The sequence below is a fragment of the Anarhichas minor genome, unplaced genomic scaffold (genome assembly GCF_050575085.1).
Source record: "Anarhichas minor isolate MPS153535 unplaced genomic scaffold, ASM5057508v1 ptg000105l, whole genome shotgun sequence".
NCBI lineage: Eukaryota > Metazoa > Chordata > Actinopteri > Perciformes > Anarhichadidae > Anarhichas > Anarhichas minor.
Window position 1 is genome coordinate 203007 of NW_027466551.1, and position 21994 is coordinate 225000.

The following is a 21994-nucleotide window of genomic DNA, read 5'->3' on the forward strand; positions in this document are numbered from 1 at the left end:
GGGGGCCTTAACATCTGAGGTCATAACAGATGTTGGGTGTGTATGCACAGATGTAACCGGACACACACTCGGAGCATTGAGGAAGAAAGAGCACACACACAGGAAAGTTTGGGTGGTTTCCGAACCCATATATGAAATCAATGATGTCATGATAATCATGTGCCGAGTTAGGGAGTGTTGGGGAGGGGGGGAGAGACAGCCCAAAAGTGTTATAAAAAGAGTGACTTGCAAACAGCAAGGCGGGATTCATCGCGGGAGCCAGCCAAGTGCTCCACGGAGAAACACTGAACCTCGTTCGACAGCAGCATCGGAGGACTTCGTCTCTGTTCACGGAAAGGAGACAGCCATTCGTGAACGAAGATCCAAAGACGGAGATTTTCCTCTCCCCCCTGTTTGACTTTAACAACCGGACAACGGATAGACACGGCCGCCCTAAAGACTTTGTACTGAGCCTGAAGGATCGCTGAACGGACTTCGTTGACCGCGCAGGAGGAGCCGAAGGTTCGGCCGGACTTTCGCTCCTGAAAACCCCCAAAAGGATTTATCACATCGTCAATCCAGCTCCGCCGAGCCGCCTCGGCATCGAAAATTATAATCTAAGAAGAAATTGTAAACGAATCGAATTGAGTATATTATTATTTTATGTGAGCTGTTGCTGTGCCCCTGCTAAATATATCCTGTAATAAATATCTAATCTGCATTTAAAGTAAATTTCTCAAGAGAATTAATTTGCTTAGGTAGTAAAAGTTCCTTGTGGCAGTAAAAGGTTAAATCTAATGTATGTTTAACAACAGAGTTCTGAATGGTTATCCTAGTGACCGGTCCACTTAACAGCCCCTTACGGTTTTAGTAAATTCCTAGCCGTTAAAATCTAACCTGGCAATTTACCAAGAGCCCGGATCCAGAAGAGGAAAGCTGCCATAACTGACGCGACTGGTAAAAGCGCCCGGCCAGGGTGGCCCCTCGGCTGAGTGCACGTTACCGGAGGAAGCAGGGTAGACGTCAGGAGTAACGGTAGTGAGGCGAGTTTCCTCACAGAACACCAGCTCGCCAATCTTTTAATAGAGAGCTGAGTAAGTAGTTAGCCCCGTATCGGGCCCGTAAAACCCCCGGATCTAACACGTGGTGCCCGAACTTGACGGAAAAGGAGTACGTTGAGTCCAAGAAGAATCCCGGCGGCCAAGAGAGGCTGCTGTTCGTGTACGAAGGACCCGGAGAGGAGAGACTTGGGTAAAAAGTAATCCTGCCCAAGCCTCAGTGAAGTTCGATTGCGAGACATCCGACGCATCGAAGCTGTGCGTGGTAGATACAAGCCAGCACAGGAGAAGCCGCAGACGTCGGAGGAGCATCGACCAGACTCATCCGACACTGCAGAGGGGCCAGAGCCTGATCCCATCCCTTACTCAACGGCCAACGAGAGGCTTTGGGAGGAAGGCAACTTGAGACAACAAAGACAAAGACAAAGTCCAAGATGGAAGAGCAGCCGAACGGACCAGGCGGTTCAGGAACCAGCCCGGAGCCGGAGGCGACCCCTCGGATCGAGCCAGCGGACCAGCCACCGGACGGCAGCGGCGACCAGGAGGATGACGAGCAAGAAGAGGCGGCATCGAGCGAATCGACACCGGATAAAGACACAGAAGGAGGCAACGTCTGGCATCAGGTCATCCTGCTCGGGAGAGGATGGGCCACCTGGGACGACTCCGTCCAACAACACCTACTCGAGCTTCATCCAGAAGAGGATAGGGCGTCAGTTGGAGGACAAGTAGAACGGCAGTGCAATCTGACTCCGACCCATCTCCACACCGGACCCGAAAAAGGAGGCAGCGGAACGGGGGAGCTATCGAGATTCGACACCTGGTCCTTCGAGCCAAAACTTGAGACCTCCGCAGGCCTACTCGAGAGAGGAGAGAACCACGAGAAGGAAAGAGGCACAAGCCGCCGTCTCCCGCGCAGTAGCGGTGCAGACCGAAGTGGAAACCCCCGTGCCAAGAAGACCAGAGACCTTGAACGGGGCCAGAAGCCCTACGGCGAGTGAAGGCCTGCAGACAATGTCCTACAGGGATGCAGGAGATGGGATATGCAAAGAGGGGATTTCTCTCCGGATAAAAGGAGGTGTTACAATGGAGAAAACTAAAGAGAGATTGCGTGGTCTGCCTGCTGCCGACCACCCTTGCAGTTCAATGGGAGGCACCCGGAAACCAGAAACCGCTTCGTAATACCAGGAAAAGAAAAGAGTTTAAAAACATGCACCATAAGCCGGTGAAGGTTATGGATGCATATATATGCGGCATGTGCCGTGTGGAGACGTTACCCAGGTTAACCATCATCACCCAGTGGGATCTACGAGGAACAAAGCTGGACCTTGGGGATTGCGTCTGCCAATGGGACGGACATCGGCTGCCCCTCTGTGGATCATGCACCCTTCTCCAGAGAAGCGGAAAACTGGTGCAGGCTGGTACCGCAGAGGGATGGCAGGTGAGAAAGTCTTCTGTGATTCCGCCACGGTGCCAAAAGAGGAAGGAGCCCGAGGCACGAATCTTCATTATAAAATCACAAACCTGTGATGGTGACGGTGAGGACCGTGATGGTCCCATTCGTCAGCGTATACTCCATCGGGGTTGGTCTGACCAGATCGGAGGAGGCCACAGAGGAGGCCACGCCTTCATCACGGTCCTGGTCTTTGGTGTGTCCCAGTCTTCCTCAGGGTCCTGGTCTGTGGTGTGTCCCAGTCTTCCTGATGGTCCTGGTATGTGGTGTGTCCCAGTCTTCCTCATGGTCCTGGTCTGTGGTGTGTCTCAGTCTTCCTCAGGGTCCTGGTCTGTGGTGTGTCCCAGTCTTCCTCACGGTCCTGGTCTGTGGTGTGTCCCAGTCTTCCTCAGGGTCCTGGTCTGTGGTCTGTCCCAGTCTTCCTCACGGTCCTGGTCTGTGGTGTGTCCCAGTCTTCCTCATGGTCCTGGTCTGTTGATGCTGACGATCTGATCTCCAACACGATGAATTGTTCTAAAAGACAAACATGTCCTGACGGAGAGAACGGTGCCGACCACACATATGATCGATATAAACTGTGATATAAACATCGATATATTATAAATAAACATCTAATCATCTATATAATCGTCTCTAAAAACATGTATATAAACATAAACATCTTTATGTTTCACATGTGATGATTTCCTTTGTTCAGGATCAGAATATTAAAAGGCAAACGGCCTCATTACTGAACCATATATATATATATATAGGTTGTATATATATAATATGTATATATATATAATATACTGTATATATATATAGATATATATTATATACGACCGACACATACAATTATCTCCAACAGTCAGACCAGATATTATGCTTTATTATCGCCTCGATTCATGTGTGTGTGTGTGTGTGTGTGTGTGTGTGTGTGTATGTGAGTGTGTGTGTGTGTGTGTGTGTGTGTGTGAGACAAGAGTGAAGGACGGTGACGGAGTGTAGGAGGGGTTCTGGACCCGGGGGGGAGAAGGAAGTGACGCCACACGAACACAGCTGTTCACTGCTTGCTGCCTGGTTCTTGTGTTAAAAATGTCGCTTAATAATAAAAATAAACAAAACTGCGTTAACGTGCGATAATATAATTGTCGGCGTTAATTAATTAATGCGTTAACGCGATAATAACGCGTTAACTTGCCCAGCACTAATATATATGTATATATATATATGTATATGTATATTAAAGATGATTACTGCATGATGTGCCTACAAACATGTGCTTATAACTTATAATATGCTATAAACTACACTGTACTGTTTAAAAGCACTGTATGATTAATGGTTAATGTTATTAACTTGTTCTTCCTGGAGGTGAGAACATGTACATGAACACATTGATCTTTAAAACAGAACTGAAAGAGTCTTTACAGCTTCACAACGTTTGACTTTACATCTCTGAAGACAGAGAGGACACTGGATCAGTTCTAACGACACATGTCCACCTTTATCCTCTGGATGCGTAGACATGAAACTGATCTCAGAAAACATTTCCAGAAGCAACCGATCGATCTTCACCTCGGCCTCAGAATAAAAGAGGAAGATGTTTCCCTTTGATTCTAACCAGCCTCCTCTGAACAACGAACATCACGTCTCCTCTCACTTCACTCTCACTGTGAAGACGTTGAGCTCTCGTGGAGATCTGGTGTGATCATGGTAACTTAAAGAAGACAATTAAACCAGCTGTCCTCGTCTGGGCGTTAAAGATTCAGAGTTCAAGATGAAGTCCAGCTGTTAAAGTAGTGTGAAGTCCTCTAAACTATGTTAGACTCTGAACAGAGGCTTAGAGCTGCATTCTCTCTAGTGTCCACCAGGGGGCGACTCCTCTGGTTGTATAGAAGTCTATGAGAAAATGACTCTACTTCTCTCTTGATTTATTACCTCAGTAAACATTGTAAACATGAGTTTATGGTCTCAATCTCTAGTTTCAAGTCCAGACCATAAAGCAGGGTATGCTTTAGGGCAGGGCTACACAGTGATTGACAGGTCTCTAAATAGACCATAAAGCAGGGTATGCTTCAGGGCAGGGCTACACAGTGATTGACAGGTCTCTAAATAGACCATAAAGCAGGGTATGCTTCAGGGCGGGGCTACACAGTGATTGACAGGTCTGTAACAGACCATAAAGCAGGGTATGCTTTAGGGGCGGGGCTACACGGTGATTGACAGGTCTCTAAATAGACCATAAAGCAGGGGATGCTTTAGGGCGGGGCTACACAGTGATTGACAGGTCTTTAACAGACCATAAAGCAGGGTATGCTTTAGGGCGGGGATACACAGCGATTGACAGGTCGACCCCAGAGCGTTGTCCGGTCTGGGATGGTGTCCACGTTTTCGTCTTACAACTTTAACCCTTTCACAGTGTTTTCACTTCATCAAAATTAACTAACATTTTTGTCCTAAAAATGTTTTATTCAGCTTCTGGGTGGACTTAGCTCCGCCCTCTAGTGTCACTTCTGGTTGCAAAAACCTAGATGGTGATGACCAAAAACTAAGATGGCGACGATCAACGCCAAGATGGCCACAGCCAAAAACCAAGATGGCGGCGACAAAAAACCAAGATGCGACGACAAAAAAACAAGATGGCAACGACCAACATGGCGAAGTCAAAGCTTCAAAAAGAAGTCCACACAACAGCGGGTGACATCTGTGGTCTCATAAACACGCTGCATGAGGAGGAGAAGTGACTTTGCTCTGTTATTTGATGCGTTGGGAGAGAAAAGGAGTTGTTACAGGAGTGAAACAATAAATCTACCTCCTGGATTTATTGAAGCCGACTTCACTGCATCCTGACGTGTTCGTGGAGACGAACGCTCTCCAGAGTTTAGATGTTTGTTCTCTTTGATTCATCACCGATCATGTGACACCGTCTTTAACCTCGCTGCCTTCTGCTCACTGTGAGGAAGTAGGTCTGTGTTTGGTGATTAGCTGCTTCGTTTTGTCTCCATGTTCTCTTTAATTAACAGTCCCTGAGTGGGACTATACTCATTTACATATCTACATATTTGCATAGCTTATGAGGATGAGGAGAGAGAGAGAGGGACTCCACATCATCCTCAGGGTTCACCTCACAGACATCTCATCTCTGCTGTGAGGCGACGGGACACCTGGAGGAAATTAGATGAATCAGAGTGTGTTTGTGTTTGTGTGAACTCACAGAGACAGGAAGTGAGAGCTTGTGTTTGCCTCCTGTTGTGTTTGTCGGCATCCTCTGTGACCTCCAGAGAAAGAGAAGCATCTCTTTCCATCAGGCCACCAGCTCACTTCACTGACCGGCTAATGGAGCGGCGCCGCTGCCAGATTGGCTTCAAACGCCACTCAGCTGTTTGGAGAAGCAGTTTAGCTCCAGACGCCTCGACGCACCGCCGAGTGTGTTTGCATTCATACAACCGTCATTAGGGGGGTGTTCTCAGTGTGATGGGGCTCATGAGGAACCTGATACTCAGAGAGACCCACATCCAGAGGGGTCATGAGGAACCTGATACTCAGAGAGACCCACATCCAGAGGGGTCATGAGGAACCTGATACTCAGAAAGACCCACATCCACTAGATGAGTCCTGATGGATACACAGAGAGACCTACATCCAGAGGGGTCATGAGGAACCTGATACTCAGAGAGACCCACATCCAGAGGGGTCATGAGGAACCTGATACTCAGAAAGACCCACATCCACTAGATGAGTCCTGATGGATACACAGAGAGACCTACATCCAGAGGGGTCATGAGGAACCTGATACTCAGAGAGACCCACATCCAGAGGGGTCATGATGGAAACCTCCAACACTCTGAAGAACTTCAGTCGACTGTTCTTTGTGTGAAAGCATCAGTTTATATATATATTTATATATATATATATGTATATATGCTCGTAGTAACTCTTAGTGAGATAGTAACTCATAATGCGATAGTAACTCTTAGTGAGATAGTAACTCTTAGTGAGATAGTAGCTCGTAGTGAGATAGTAACTCTTAGTGAGATAGTAACTCGTAGTGAGATAGTAACTCGTAGTGAGGTAGTAACTCTTAGTGAGATAGTAACTCGTAGTGAGATAGTAACTCTTAGTGAGATAGTAACTCGTAGTGAGATAGTAACTCTTAGTGAGACAGTAACTCTTAGTGAGATAGTAACTCGTAGTGAGATAGTAACTCATAGTGAGATAGTAACTCTTAGTGAGATAGTAACTTCGTAGTGAGATAGTAACTCTTAGTGAGATAGTAACTTCGTAGTGAGATAGTAACTCTTAGTGAGATAGTAACTCTTAGTGAGATAGTAACTCGTAGTGAGACAGTAACTCGTAGTGAGATAGTAAAGCTTAGTGAGACAGTAACTCGTAGTGAGATAGTAACTCTTAGTGAGATAGTAACTCGTAGTGAGATAGTAGCTCTTAGTGAGATAGTAACTCGTAGTGAGATAGTAACTCATAGTGAGATAGTAACTCGTAGTGAGATAGTAACTCATAGTGAGATAGTAACTCTTAGTGAGATAGTAACTTCGTAGTGAGATAGTAACTCTTAGTGAGATAGTAACTTCGTAGTGAGATAGTAACTCTTAGTGAGATAGTAACTCTTAGTGAGATAGTAACTCGTAGTAAGATAGTAACTTGTACTGAGATAGTAACTCTTAGTGAGACAGTAACTCGTAGTGAGATAGTAACTCGTAGTGAGATAGTAACTCTTAGTGAGACAGTAACTCGTAGTGAGATAGTAACTCGTAGTGAGACAGTAACTCTTAGTGAGACAGTAACTCTTAGTGAGATAGTAGCTCTTAGTGAGATAGTAACTCGTAGTGAGATAGTAACTCATAGTGAGATAGTAACTCTTAGTGAGATAGTAACTTCGTAGTGAGATAGTAACTCTTAGTGAGATAGTAACTTCGTAGTGAGATAGTAACTCTTAGTGAGATAGTAACTCTTAGTGAGATAGTAACTTCGTAGTGAGATAGTAACTCTTAGTGAGATAGTAACTTCGTAGTGAGATAGTAACTCTTAGTGAGATAGTAACTCTTAGTGAGATAGTAACTCGTAGTGAGACAGTAACTCGTAGTGAGATAGTAACGCTTAGTGAGACAGTAACTCGTAGTGAGATAGTAACTCTTAGTGAGATAGTAACTCTTAGTGAGATAGTAACTCGTAGTGAGATAGTAACTCTTAGTGAGATAGTAACTCGTAGTGAGATAGTAACTCTTAGTGAGATAGTAACTCGTAGTAAGATAGTAACTTGTACTGAGATAGTAACTCTTAGTGAGACAGTAACTCGTAGTGAGATAGTAACTCGTAGTGAGATAGTAACTCTTAGTGAGACAGTAACTCGTAGTGAGATAGTAACTCGTAGTGAGACAGTAACTCGTAGTGAGATAGTAACTCGTAGTGAGATAGTAACTCGTAGTGAGATAGTAACTCGTAGTGAGACAGTAACTTGTAGTGAGATAGTAACTCGTAGTGAGACAGTAACTTGTAGTGAGATAGTAACTCGTAGTGAGACAGTAACTCGTAGTGAGATAATAACTCGTAGTGAGATAATAACTCGAAGTGTTTGATGAAGACTTATTGATCCAGAAGGTTTGTATGTTTCCTCTGGGGTTAAATCCACCAGAGGAGGCTGATGAGGTTCAGCTGAACTCTCTGAGATGTTAAAGAGCTGAAGTGACTCTTTGTTGGTTTCTCACACAGAAGAATTCATTTCTCTTTTACTGATACGGAGGCTGTGACCTCGTTAAACACTTAAAGCTCTCTGAGTTGTCATGGAAACAAACAGATGTTTGAGTCCTTCAGGTCTCATAAACATGTTGAACTGTTTACGCTCCTCTTCCGCCACTTTGAACTGAATCTTTCTTATATTCTTATCAAACATTTCACTGATGAAGTTCAACATTAAAAAAGCTCAGATGAGATTCAGTAGAGATGAGAGCAGAATATATGAAATATGAATATAATTATTATGTAATAGAGCTGTGACCTAATGACCTTTAACATGAAATTAAGACTTTAAAGTTGAACTGGTAAAGATCCGCTGTGATACATCAATAGATCTATACATCTAGAATATATGAATACATCTATACACGAATACATGAATACATCTGCAGATGAATACATGAATACATCTACAGATGAATACATGAATACATCTACAGATGAATACATGTATTCATCTATACACGAATACATGAATACATCTACAGATGAATACATGAATACATCTACAGATGAATACGTCTGCAGATGAATACATTCATATATATTCATATATTCACATGTATTCATCTACAGATGTATTCATCTGTAGATGTATTCATGTATTCATCTGTAGATGTATAGAACTATAGATGAATACATCTGTAGATGAATACATGTGAATATATGAATATATATGAATGTGTTCATCTACAGACGTATTCATGAATACATGTATTCTAATTAAAGATTCTCAAGATCTGGGTGAGAAAGAGGTTTTAAAAATGCTGAACACACTTGTTGAGTAGATTATTATTATTATTATTATTATTATTATTATTATATTATTGTGAGCAGCTGCAGGTTTCTGTCTCGTTAAAAGAGGACTCTTTACTGAACATCTGCATGTTGAGATTCAACATCTGTCTCAGTGATCAGCTGCTGAGATAAACAGACAGAATGTGAGAAGTGAAACCAGGTCCAGATGTTCATCAGCTGTTCACTACAACACACAATGATATTTATACCACACACACACACACACACACACACACACACACACACACACACACACACACACACACACACACACACACACAATGATATTTATACCACACACACACACACACAATAATATTAGGCGTTACTAATTCACTTCCTCCCTCTCTTCCTCCTCTCTCCTCCCACTCTCCTCCCTCTCTTCCTCCTCTCTTCCTCCTCTCGCCTTCCTCTCTTCTTCCTGATTCACTTCCTCCTCTCTCCTCCCTCTCTTCTTCCTAAATCACTTCCTCCCTCTCTCCTCCCTCTCTTCCTCCCTCTCTTCTTCCTAATTCTCTTCCTCCTCTCTCCTCCCTCTCTTCCTCCCTCTCTTCTTCCTAATTATCTTCCTCCTCTCTCCTCCCTCTCTTCCTCCCTCTCTTCTTCCTAATTATCTTCCTCCTCTCTCCTCCCTCTCTTCCTCCCTCTCTTCTTCCTAATTCTCTTCCTCCTCTCTCCTTCCTCTCTTGTTACTAATTCACTTCCTCCACTTGAAGCTCCTCTGACCTTTAAAGCTAGTAGTTATCAATCAAGCGTCTCTCTATTTAAACCCTCCAGCAGCTGATTCACTGATGAGTTCTGATGATAATCATCAGAGCTCAATGTGTGAATGTGACCCGGTCACGCTGACGCCTGATTGGTCGCCGCAGGTTCTTTACCTGCACAGAGCGTCGAAGGTGCAGGTGCTCCGGAGCTCCAGACAGGTGGGCTTGTGTCTCTCCTGTTGAGAGCAGGATGGCACGATGGTCCGACGGCGCCGCTCGGCACAAGCTTGATCCGGACAGGAGCAGAACATCAGAGGGTAGCTGAGCTCCCAGGAGACCCGCTCGAAGAACTGACGCAGGGCCTGAGGACCACAACCATTAATAGATTATATATATATGTATGTTTATATTTATAATAGTGCTGGTCAACGATTACAATTTTTAATTAATTGCATTGTTATGCGCAAAGTTCAATAATGAATTCAAAAGTAGTGTATTGTGCACTTTTATTTTAAAGTCCTGCTATATGAACTAAAGGTCAATAACATTTGGTTTGTAAACACTTTAAACACATCAGGTTCTTGTTAGCAGCAGTATTCCCTTTACACAGCAGCAGTTATAACACAGTTGTAATGATTCTGATCATAGATATTCAGCCGGTGTTCACAACTTTATCTTCATGTGTGTAAGAGATGACATTTAAATATACTTCTTGAGAACTGCAAACATATCTACGTCATGTTTTTATGTTTGTTAAATTCTCAGTAGTGATACTAAATGATGCTTATTATACATATTACAAACAAAACACTTTAAAAACTCTAAACAAATTATTTAAATGAATCATTTCTCTTTTGCTTTTTTGGTATTTTGGTCAGACACATATGCAACGCTGATTACCGTAATATGTGTGGTATTTGTTATAAATGTGCGTTGGTACATAGAGGGTGATAAGAAGCTGTACATGGAGGGACTTAGGACCCAGGGGAATATAGGTGAAGCATGAACCTGTAGTCTGTAGCGTGGCAGTAACCTGCATGAGGAAGTTATGCTAATAAAGAGTTGAGTTAAGAGCAGTTTGTTCTCTCGTGCTTATGTTTATTTAAAAACACGAAAATATGCATTTTGATATTGTCACGATCCTGTAACGAGACGATCGCGCGCATTACTCTATAATGAACTTATGTGAGTATTTATACTTTACAAGTACATACATATGTACACAAGTATGTGTTTATATTTGTACATATTGATATTGAGTGAATCTTTAAATCTAAGGTAACAAGAGAAGCTGAAGTCTTATTGGGTTCATTTGAAGTGATTCCATCTGAAGACTTTTAGAAGCTCTGAACATTTTCATTATTTTCTTCTTCAGATGAATTCATTTTGAATTTTTTAATACATTTTTTTCAGATCAAAATGTGTGACCGAGCCAATCATCATTTGATATATTTAATGTCTTTTTTAATCTTATCAGAGGAGGAACACGTGTTTTACTCATTTTTAGGAGAAAACCTTATTCTGTATTATTACGATTATGATTGAAAGCATCCTGTGTCAGTGCTTCACTGTGTGGTGCGCCAGCTGCACAGCAGAGAACAGGAGGGAGCTGGCCCGGGTGGTTAGAACAGCAGGATTGTGGGAGTTACCCTCCCTGACCTGCACACTGTGTATGCTGGCCGCCTCCAGAAGAAGGCCACATCTGCACAGACATCACACACCCGGGTCACTCTCTGTTTGTTCCACTGCCATCAGGAAGGAGATACAGGACCATCAAAACCCGGACTAGCAGGCTGAGGAACAGCTTCTTCCCCAGAGCGCTTTCCTCCATCACCCCCCCACCCCCACCCACCAGCTCACACCGGACAATGCTGCGGTGAAACAAAAATAGGCAATAAAACGACACTTTTTTCACTTTAAAGCCATTGATGCCTGTGTTTTATCTTGTATATATTTATTTCATGTCTTGTCTTCATGTTTTTATACATTTGTACCTGTTGCTGCTGTACTAATGAGTCGCCAACTTAATTTCGTTGTATGTTTCTACGATGACAATAAACATCCTTATCCTAATATATGAGTGGCTTTCAGTATTTAACATTAAACCAAATATAAATAACCAGAAGATAATTCTTCACCCACCTTCTGACATCTTTTCCGGCTGCAGGGCTCCTGATTGGCCACGGAGGGCTGAGGGGGCGTGGCCTTGCTGCAGATGGTGTTGTAGGCGGATCGGAGGCGTTTACACGTCTCGTTCAGGTTACACGACTTTGCTGCGTCCAGACACGGGTTACAGGGTTTCCCTGCTTCAGAGCAGGGGTTCATCCTCAACAAAGAAGAATCTACACAGAGGAGGAGAAGAAGAAGAAGAAGGAAAAGGAAGAGGATGAGGAAGACAAAGAAGAGGAAGAGACAAAGAAGAAAAAGAAGAGGAGTTAGAGGACGATGTGACAGATTTAAAATCACTGAAGCTGTAATAATTCAGCATTCTACAGCTTCATCACTCTCTTTGTCTATTATCTACGTCTTTAATAATATTATTCATCAATATGTATCGAAATCACGAACAACGTCGTGGTGTCGACCTGGTGGTGTCTATTAGAGATCTGTCAATCACTGTGTAGCCCCGCCCTAAAGCATCCCCTGCTCTATGGTCTATTAGAGACCTGTCAATCACTGTGTAGCCCCGCCCTAAAGCATCCCCTGCTTTATGGTCTGTTAGAGACCTGTCAATCACTGTGTAGCCCCGCCCAAAGCATCCCCTGCTTTATGGTCTGTTTGACTCTAAATGGACCATAATGTACTAAATGAACATCATGCTGTATTGAAGAAGACTTGAAACTAGAGATTGAGACCATAAACTCATGTTTACAATGTTTACTGAGGTAATAAATCAAGAGAGAAGTAGAGTCATTTTCTCATAGACTTCTATACAACCAGAGGAGTCGCCCCCTGGTGGACACTAGAGGGAATGCAGCTCTAACACATGAAGCAGCCTTCAGGACCTTAAGAGCCTTTAGGATCTCCAGGACCTTCACAGAGAAAGAACACTCCTCCCTCTTCGAGGTCCAGTGAGATCTGATCTCATGTATGAATGTCGCATGACAGTCGAGTGTGAACACACTTGTGGACTCCATTAAAACCAGATCCAACGCGTCACATGACACCGGTGTCATGTGACGGACAGCTGAGACCTTTTGAGTGATGACATGTGACGAGTGAAAGCTGCAGCTTCCTGCTTTATTATTACTATTACATATAACTCCAGAGAAACGTCCTCTGATGGAGGTTTGAAACATCTGAAACTGTGATGTCATAACGTTGTAAAGTAAAATAAGAGATTTAGTTTGAGACTTCATAGGAAACAGGAAGTGTTTCTCCTTGAAAGGATGCTACGTCATAGACTCCCACAGAAGGACACTTCCTTTAGAGTCCTTCCTGCAGAGCATATTAAAGATGCATGTGTGTTTCCTACACGCTTCTAAAACACCCACAATCCTTTGCACACGATGCATTTCCTGTCTCGTGATTTGGAAACAGGAGAAACATCAGAAACCTTTCAGGTATGTTTTGTTTTCCTCAAAAATCAATTCAGAGTTTTTTTCCATAATCTATCTGGTTTATTTATGAAACACCTTTCTAGTCTTCTGATCTCGTGACCCCATCATTTAGATTGTTTTTTAATCTGACAGATGCTAACATGTTAACATGCTATATACAGGATCAACGTCCTAATGGTTCACAAACAGAAGCAAAGAAAGTAAAGATGAGACTCAGTGAGAGCTGTCAGCACCCCACTCTGTGCTGTCACTGACTATTACATATCAATATGGCTGCAGTTATGGTGTGTGTGTGTGTGTGTAGGTGTGTGTGTGTGTGTAGGTGTGTGTGTGTGTGTAGGTGTGTGTGTGTGTGTGTGTGTGTGCAGGTGTGTGTGTGTGTAGGTGTGTGTGTGTGTGTAGGTGTGTGTGTGTGTGTGTAGGTGTGTGTGTGTAGGTGTGTGTGTGGGTGTAGGTGTGTGTGTGTGTAGGTGTGTGTGTGTGTGTAGGTGTGTGTTTGTGTGTGTGTAGGTATGTAGGTGTGTGTGTGTGTAGGTGTGTGTGTGTAGGTGTGTGTGTGTAGATGTGTAGGTGTGTGTGTGTGTGTGTAGGTGTGTGTGTGTGTGTGTAGGTGTGTGTGTGTAGGTGTGTGTGTGGGTGTAGGTGTGTGTGTGTGTAGGTGTGTGTGTGTGTGTAGGTGTGTGTTTGTGTGTGTGTAGGTATGTAGGTGTGTGTGTGTGTGTAGGTGTGTGTGTGTGTAGGTGTGTGTGTGTAGATGTGTAGGTGTGTGTGCGTGTAGGTGTGTGTGTGTGTGTAGGTGTGTGTGTGTGTGTAGGTGTGTGTGTGTGTGTAGGTGTGTGTGTGTAGGTGTGTGTAGGTGTGTGTGTGTGTGTAGGTGTGTGTGTGTGTGTGTAGGTGTGTGTTTGTGTGTGTGTAGGTGTGTGTGTGTAGGTGTGTGTGTGGGTGTAGGTGTGTGTGTGTGTGTAGGTGTGTGTGTGTAGGTGTGTGTAGGTGTGTGTGTGTGTGTAGGTGTGTGTGTGTGTGTGTAGGTGTGTGTGTGTGTGTGTAGGTGTGTGTGTGTAGGTGTGTGTGTGGGTGTAGGTGTGTGTGTGTGTAGGTGTGTGTGTGTGTGTAGGTGTGTGTTTGTGTGTGTGTAGGTATGTAGGTGTGTGTGTGTGTGTAGGTGTGTGTGTGTGTAGGTGTGTGTGTGTAGATGTGTAGGTGTGTGTGCGTGTAGGTGTGTGTGTGTGTGTAGGTGTGTGTGTGTGTGTAGGTGTGTGTGTGTGTAGGTGTGTGTGTGTAGGTGTGTGTAGGTGTGTGTGTGTGTAGGTGTGTGTGTGTGTGTGTAGGTGTGTGTTTGTGTGTGTGTAGGTGTGTGTGTGTAGGTATGTAGGTGTGTGTGTGTAGGTGTGTGTGTGTGTAGGTGTGTGTGTGTGTGTGTAGGTGTGTGTGTGTGTGTGTGTGTGTGTGTGTGTGTGTGTGTGTGTGTGTGTGTAGGTGTGTGTGTGTGTACGGTTATTTGTTTCTATGGTGTAACATCAGGTATTCGTATTAAACCGTTCGGTACACTGTAAACCCGAATTTATTTCAAATTAAACTTTTGAGTAGTCATTACTTATACTTGCGTGTTTTGTAAAACAACTGTGTCATTACAAAATCTATTTAGTAGTTTGCACTAATCAACTGAAATATTGAGTGCAATGATCATGTTTAGCAGAGATAACTTGGTAGGTTACGTTTCTGTAAGGGGGGGGGCTCGATTAAGCATTAGTGCCGTGTGCAGCGCAGTGACGAGCCCAGAGGAGTCTGCTCGTCCTGCGTCCGACCGCGAAACCTATCCTGGCTTTGACGGAGCTGCGGGATTTCTGCAACAACTTTGAACCAAGTGGAATGGTGCGTGTGTACTCTCACCATATTGACTGTAACGTTAGATATCATTCTGGGAGCATTTATTTCAACAAGTAAGCTAAACGCTAACGTTAGCTGAGTGTTAGCATGCTAACGATTTTCTGTGGGTCCAGTTTATAACTTTAACACGTGTTTGCATGTGCTGTGTTTTAAGCTAGCTGACGATGTTAGCTTTTCAAAATGGTGTTTGGTTAGGTTGCGCAGGAGTTAGTTAGTTAGTTATTGCATTTATAGCAGTAACTTAGCTAGCTTCTCAAGGCACGAGGTCATTAGTTGGTTATTAGCAGAGGCTGGGTAACGTGTTGCAGTGGAGTTAATGTTACTGGAACTGGGTTGTTGAACTGAAAGTTGAGCCAATAGTTTTCTTCTTGTTTTCACAGGTTCTTGTGAAGATGCAATGGAATTGTACATATTGTGAGTTCATAAGTCTACTCGGGTCGCCCCCGGATCGCGCACCGTCAAACAGCGGACTCGCTGCGGACACCGGGGTATCCGCACATCAAACGCCCCTTTTTCCCCCGTTCAAATACTGCAGGCAGGTAACAGGCAGCCTACCATTAGGACCCAGGCAACAGGAGGCATACCATACCATACAATGGGGTGAGAGATTCACCTTTCCTCCTGAACTCAGACAAACCTGAGAGAGCAGCTGATCTACCTGAGGCCAGCCTTTGTTTGGTAAGTTCTCTTTCCTTTTTTAAATATGTTTAAAAGCATGATTTTAAGAGTGAAATTGTAGAAAAAACATTCTGTAAACTGTTAACAGTACTTTTTTGATCCATTTTAGATTTCCTCCCTGGCAACCATCAGAGGACATGACACAAAACGGGTTACATGGAACATGCTGCCCGCATGTTCAACGATGATGTTGGGAAGAATAAACTGGAAAGGGATAAATGGGGAAAAGTCCTTCAGCCAGATGGAGTCGAAGACTTTGCTCCTGCGTAAGTAACTGTAATATTTAATGAAAACAATTTGAAGTCACCCAGAGGTCTTAGGTAGTGTTCAAACTTACAACTTCTCTTTGCAACTTCAACTTCATTCTCTGCTCAGGTAGATATTACTCGACTATATCTTTACATAATAGTTATATGATATATTAGCTCTGAATATAGCACAGCAAACCTTTACATGCCAGACAGTCACTAGCTTTTAGACTGCATGTCTGCTATATGTTGCACTGAGGGTTCATGGGATTTTGTATGATCTGCTTGTGATTACAGATGCCGTCGAAAGAATCATGTCTCACGTGCCGCCACAGATGATGAGATTGTGAAACAGCAATGAGGTGGTTCAACCTGGCAGCAGACAGGGGAAGCTCCAGGAGGCGTGCCACAGTCAGCATCACTACTGAACAAGCCTAAACATGTATGTGTTATACATGTGATACATGCGATGTTTTAAAATCCTGTTTTTGATACTATTCATTGCAGAGTTTGCTATCTGTTTAGGTCTTATATGCAGAGACACCTCAACTGTGGGGTCTGCTAGCCCCTCCAAACCAAGCCTCACATGGTTTTAATCCCCCTTTGTCACCAAAGACTCTCAGGAAATGTTTAACTACTAAGATACTTATTTTGAATTATGTTATAAGTTTGTTGAATGAGGAATAGGAATGTTCCACCACTTGTGTTTTACAGTGTATGCTCAGGACTGCATATTGGTGTTCAGTTGTTTCGATATGTTTAACCCAGTTCCTCTGTCCTTATCCAGTCAAGTTGAAATGTCTGTATGTGAATAGTCATTCACAAGGCAAACTTACTGTGTAATGCTGCATTTCTTCTCTCGACAAGTTGGAATTTCTTTCAGTTTTAACAGTTATAATGCAATGTTTTGAAAAAATAAAACACATTGGAACATTAAAATGTTTTGTTTAATTTCTTTCCTTCTGTACAATTTTCTTGAAACAATACATTAAATCTCAAAATCAAATAGTATAATTAATTTAATTAAAAGTAAAGACATTACTTAAATAAACTAATGGTCTTAAGTAGCAATAAATAATGTTATATTAGTGATTTGTTTATATATGCTTATGTATGTTGAACTTAAAATAGTTATTTCATTAAACTTACACTAAAGAAAAACTTAAATTGTTTGAGGCAACGGGTTTCCACGTGGTTTTCTAGTAAAGTCAACTAGTTCGGGCTAACAGTGTACGAGGCTTACGAACCGAACAATACGTTTGAATAATACTAGTGCATTTGGAAAATGCAGAAGCTTAAATTGTAGGAAATATAATGTTTTCAGTGGACTGCACTCACGTAGGAGACAACGGGCTGTGACCTCTGAACCCGGAACAAACAAAAAACAGCTGAGGCACCGCACTTCTGGGAGGCTATGCTAACTAGCTTAACAAACTAACTGCGCATGACGGTATGCTTCATAATTAACGGACAATGCCACAATGACAAGAACAAACTCACAAGAACCAGTCACATATTCATATGACAACAGAGCAACAAATCAATCCAGCAGACCTGCAGCAACACGCATTCTGCTGCACACTGGAGGGCCATTCAGATGTTAGATGTAAAAAAACAAGCACAGTTGACTTAAAGACAAACTCCATCCTCCTTTCTTTGTTGACAAAGAGTTTAATCCGGTTAAATCCCAACTCACAAATCTGTTTCTCCTCATTCAGCCATTGAGTGTTAAAAAAACAAAGCAGGTAAAATAATAATAATCTACACCAAGCAAAATGTAAAAAATGTCATAATTTATTCCATATCTTTCAATTTGAACTCTCACTACTCCGACTAAGCCTCTGATGGCTACTTTAAGTTTCGTTTCACGATAGTCACGTGCTCGCCCACTGACCAATCACAGCGCACGCTGCACCTCACTGCAGAGCTGCACATGAACACTGAGCCGCATGTAATGCTGACGTAGTTGTAGGCCAGCTAGCAGGCTCTGACACGTCAAAGAATACGCCCAACATGTCAAACTAAAGATCTGATTGGTTGAACACTATGACAATCAACAACATCGTCCCCATTCACTTAAACTGCACATGGATGCACTTGTGAGTCTGCAGGTCTCTGTTCTTACCTAGAGACACAGAGGTGAGATCTGATTGGATAAAAGCTCTACTTAAAACAAGCTGCACTGGAAGCAGAGCAACTGAGGAAGACAGGAGCTGTGCAATGAGAACATAAGATAATGGGAAAATATTATTATAAATTATAATACATGTAGTGTATTTAAGAAACATTATTAAATTATAAAATAGATATAACTTTGTGATTCTGTTTAGGCCAGCAGAGAAGGCCTTGCAGGCCCTGACGGCCCACCACTGGTGTGTAGGTGTAAGTGTGTGTGTGTGTGTGTGTGTGTGTAAGTGTGTGTGTGTATCATGTTGTTTGTCTGCAGTATCAGTTTGTTCAGTCACACAATGCTGCAGATAACCTCTGTGCTCGTCTGACTGAACACAAACAACACACACACACGCACACTCCATGCTAATCCCACATTAGATGCCACATTAGCATAAATACATCCAGATATTATTTCACTAACTTAATGTCATGGTTTTAACCTTCCAGTTCAAGTACTCATCAGGAGGAACTACTGAGGTTATTGAGTTCATTCTTCACTCTTTATAATATGTTATATATAAATATGTAATATGTATAATATGACAGTTCTCTGGTTTTATCTCTTCTGGTTTTTAAACTCTATCAAACCGGATCAACCGGATAAAATAAAGTGAGCTATTCTTTGACTTCACTTGAACAAACCACAGAAGAAGAAACAGATCTCAGAAGACTGATGGAGACAGAAAGCTCTTCATGTTTCATATGTTTAACCCTCAACCTGAGGCTTCCTCTCTCATCTCCTCCTCCTCTACCTCACAGCAGAGAGCAGAAGAAGAAGAAAGGGAACAGATATATATATAAATGTAGAGAAGAAGAGAGCGGGCCAATTAGAGAGGAGCAGCCTCAGGTCGTCCTGTTATCGTCCTCACACAGGATCAACACACAAAGCTCTGTCCTGGGGCACACACACACACAGAAACACACACACACATGTACACACACATATATACACACACACACGGAGACACACTCTCACATAATGTTTTATTAAAACACCATGTGCTCCAGTGTCCCTTTCCACGTCACAAACACACACACACGTATATATACACACACACACAAACACACACACACGTACCTACACACAGCGCTGAGACGGATCTAACAAGGTCAAACACAGGACTGGAGGGAGGAAGTGGGCATGGGGGGAGGGTAACAGAGAGAGAATGAAACGAAGGAGGACGTGAAGAAGAAGAAGAAATATAATAATAATGTGAATTCATTGAGTCCTGATATAGCTTTCTATTAAACCTCTCAACTCAAAGTGAGAAACATGCTCAGTAAAACAGAGACGATGATCATCTGATCATCTGATCATCTGATCATCTGATCATCTGATCATCTGGTCATCTGATCATCTGGTCATCTGGTCATCTGATCATCTGATCATCTGGTCATCTGATCATCTGGTCATCTGGTCATCTGATCATCTGATCATCTGGTCAGCACCACGGACAGCTCTCAGCTCTCAGACGTAAAGTTATTTTAACCAACAAATAAAAACACTTTGGATCAACTCAATAAAACTAACTCATGTTTTATCTCTGAACTTATTTCATGTTTGTGAACCACAGTTCATGATTTTCTCCTTCAGTCAGAAAGACAACAGAATTACATGAAGCTGCATCATGTAGCAACATGCTAATACTAATGCTAATCCCGGTGCTAATGCTAATCCCAGTGCTAACCCCATTAAAATACAAATCAAATAGCTTTTTTCTGGAAATGTTGCTTTTTAACATCTGAAGAACCCCGAAGCTGAAGCAATATAAGAGACCAGAAAACATCTGGAGAAAAGTAAAGAAATAACTTAGAGAGGAAATATTTGGAATCTAAATTAAAGTGGCAGTCAAAACAACAACTTTTAGAGAAAGAGGTTAAAGAAACGCTGAAAGAGCTGAAGTTCTTTTTTAGCTCAAAGGTGAAGACCTGAGACCTGAAGGGGTGTGAAGTGTCGGTTAATGTGGAGAGTTAAGGTCCAGTTAAAGAATACGGGAAGAAAAAGAGGCTGAAGGAAGTTAAAGTGACTGAAAGAAGTTGAAGAGTCAGATTAAGCAGTAATAATAATAATAATAATATATCAATTTTCTATAGCGCTTTTCAAGATACCCAAAGACGCTTTACAAGGCAGAGACAAACAAACAAACAAACAAACAAACAAAAACAAAAAATAAAAAATGAAAAATAAAAAAGAATGAAAAAAGAATGACTAGAGAAGCTGTGCTGAATGGGTCATGTAATGGAGGGTAGGGTGCAGGGGTTAGCAGGTGAAGGCGAGTTTGAAGAGGTGGGTTTTGAGGGCTTGTTTGAATGATGATAGGGAGGGAGCCTCGCGGATGTGGATGGGGAGGGTGTTCCAGAGGGGAGGTGCAGCAGCTGAGAAGGCCCTGTCACCCCAGGTCCAGCGCTTGGTCCTGATGGTCTTCAGAGCAGTGAATTTAGTTGAAGTGTCAAGTGTAAAGTTTAAGCTCAAAAAGGAGGTGAAATCATCCGAGAGCATGAAAGGACCTGAAGTGTCTGTTGAAGAAGGAGTCTTAAAAGAAACTGTTCAGGTTTCAAGTGAAAAACCTAAAACAATAAAGGAGTCGAAGTGTAAATAATGAAAGGAACTGAAGTGTCATTTGAAGTGTACTGTTTTCATCACTAAAATAATTACAGATGAAAACAGCCACTTCAAAAGTGTGTGCTGAAAGCAAATGGAGTGTCTTAGTATTCTATACTTCAGATCTATAATCATTTACACATCAGCACTCGGAGGAGCTGGGGATCGAACCGCCGACCCGCTGATCTCAGTCCAGGTCTGTGAGAGACTAGTTGTACGAGATGAAAGCAGGTGAACTGTCATGTTAAGAGTCATAGCAGTGGAAGTGTCAGTAGATTTTTGTTGTATCAACACTGTTATCAGTTGAAGCGTTTGTTGTCTCTTAGAGAATATTTGTTCGGTTCAAGCTCACGTTTTATTGAGACTTTGACAAAGTGAGCCTCTTCACCTCTCTTCTCTTGTTTCCTCCTCATCTCCTCGACCCTCGGCTCTTCTCTTGTTTCCTCCTCATCTCCTCTTCACCTCTATTCTCTCTTGTTTCCTCCTCATCTCCTCTTCACCTCTCTTCTCTCTTGTTTCCTCCTCATCTCCTCTTCACCTCTCTTCCTTCTTTCCTCTCCTCTTTTTCTTATTGTATTTTTTCTTGTTTCCTCTTGACCCCATTGCTCTTTTCCTTGTTACCTTTCCTCCCTTCTGTCTCCTCACTTCTCCTCTCCTCCTCCCCCTCATATATATACATATGTATATATTTATGAGGTCTGATGATCACCAGTGAAGTGATTGGATCTGATGAAGAACCACGAGAAACAAACAACTCTCTGATGACTGAATATGTTCTGATGCTGGATTGATATTTATTCAGATTGATGAGGTCATCAATCTGAATAAATACACATGATTATTATTTTCTGATGAATCCTCTCAGAGACTCACATCGTCCTCTTGTTTCAGCATCAGATCCGGTTCACTGATCAGAACGTTAATTCACTTTATTCCTCCTTCCTCTCCTTGTCAAACACACACACATACACACACACATACACAGACACACACACACACACACACACACACGCACACACACTCGTCCTTCCCTCCAATCAATTTGCGTCGGTCTTGTCTGAAACATCCTTTAATGTTGCGCCTCTCTTTCTTTATTATCCTCTTATCTCTGAGCGTTCAGCC

The 21994-nt window shown here is 42.7% G+C and overlaps 1 protein-coding gene across 1 annotated transcript in view; it reads right to left on the reverse strand.

Annotated features, from left to right (window-relative positions):
* Positions 1–21994, reverse strand: part of gfra2b (GDNF family receptor alpha 2b) — a 72521-nt gene that overhangs the window by 18057 nt on the left and 32470 nt on the right. The window contains exons 4-5 of the mRNA XM_076082850.1: positions 11868–12067; positions 9900–10087 (exon numbers count right to left, since the gene is read on the reverse strand). Coding sequence (XP_075938965.1) covers positions 9900–10087; positions 11868–12067 — 388 coding nt within the window. The remainder of the gene's footprint in view (positions 1–9899; positions 10088–11867; positions 12068–21994) is intronic.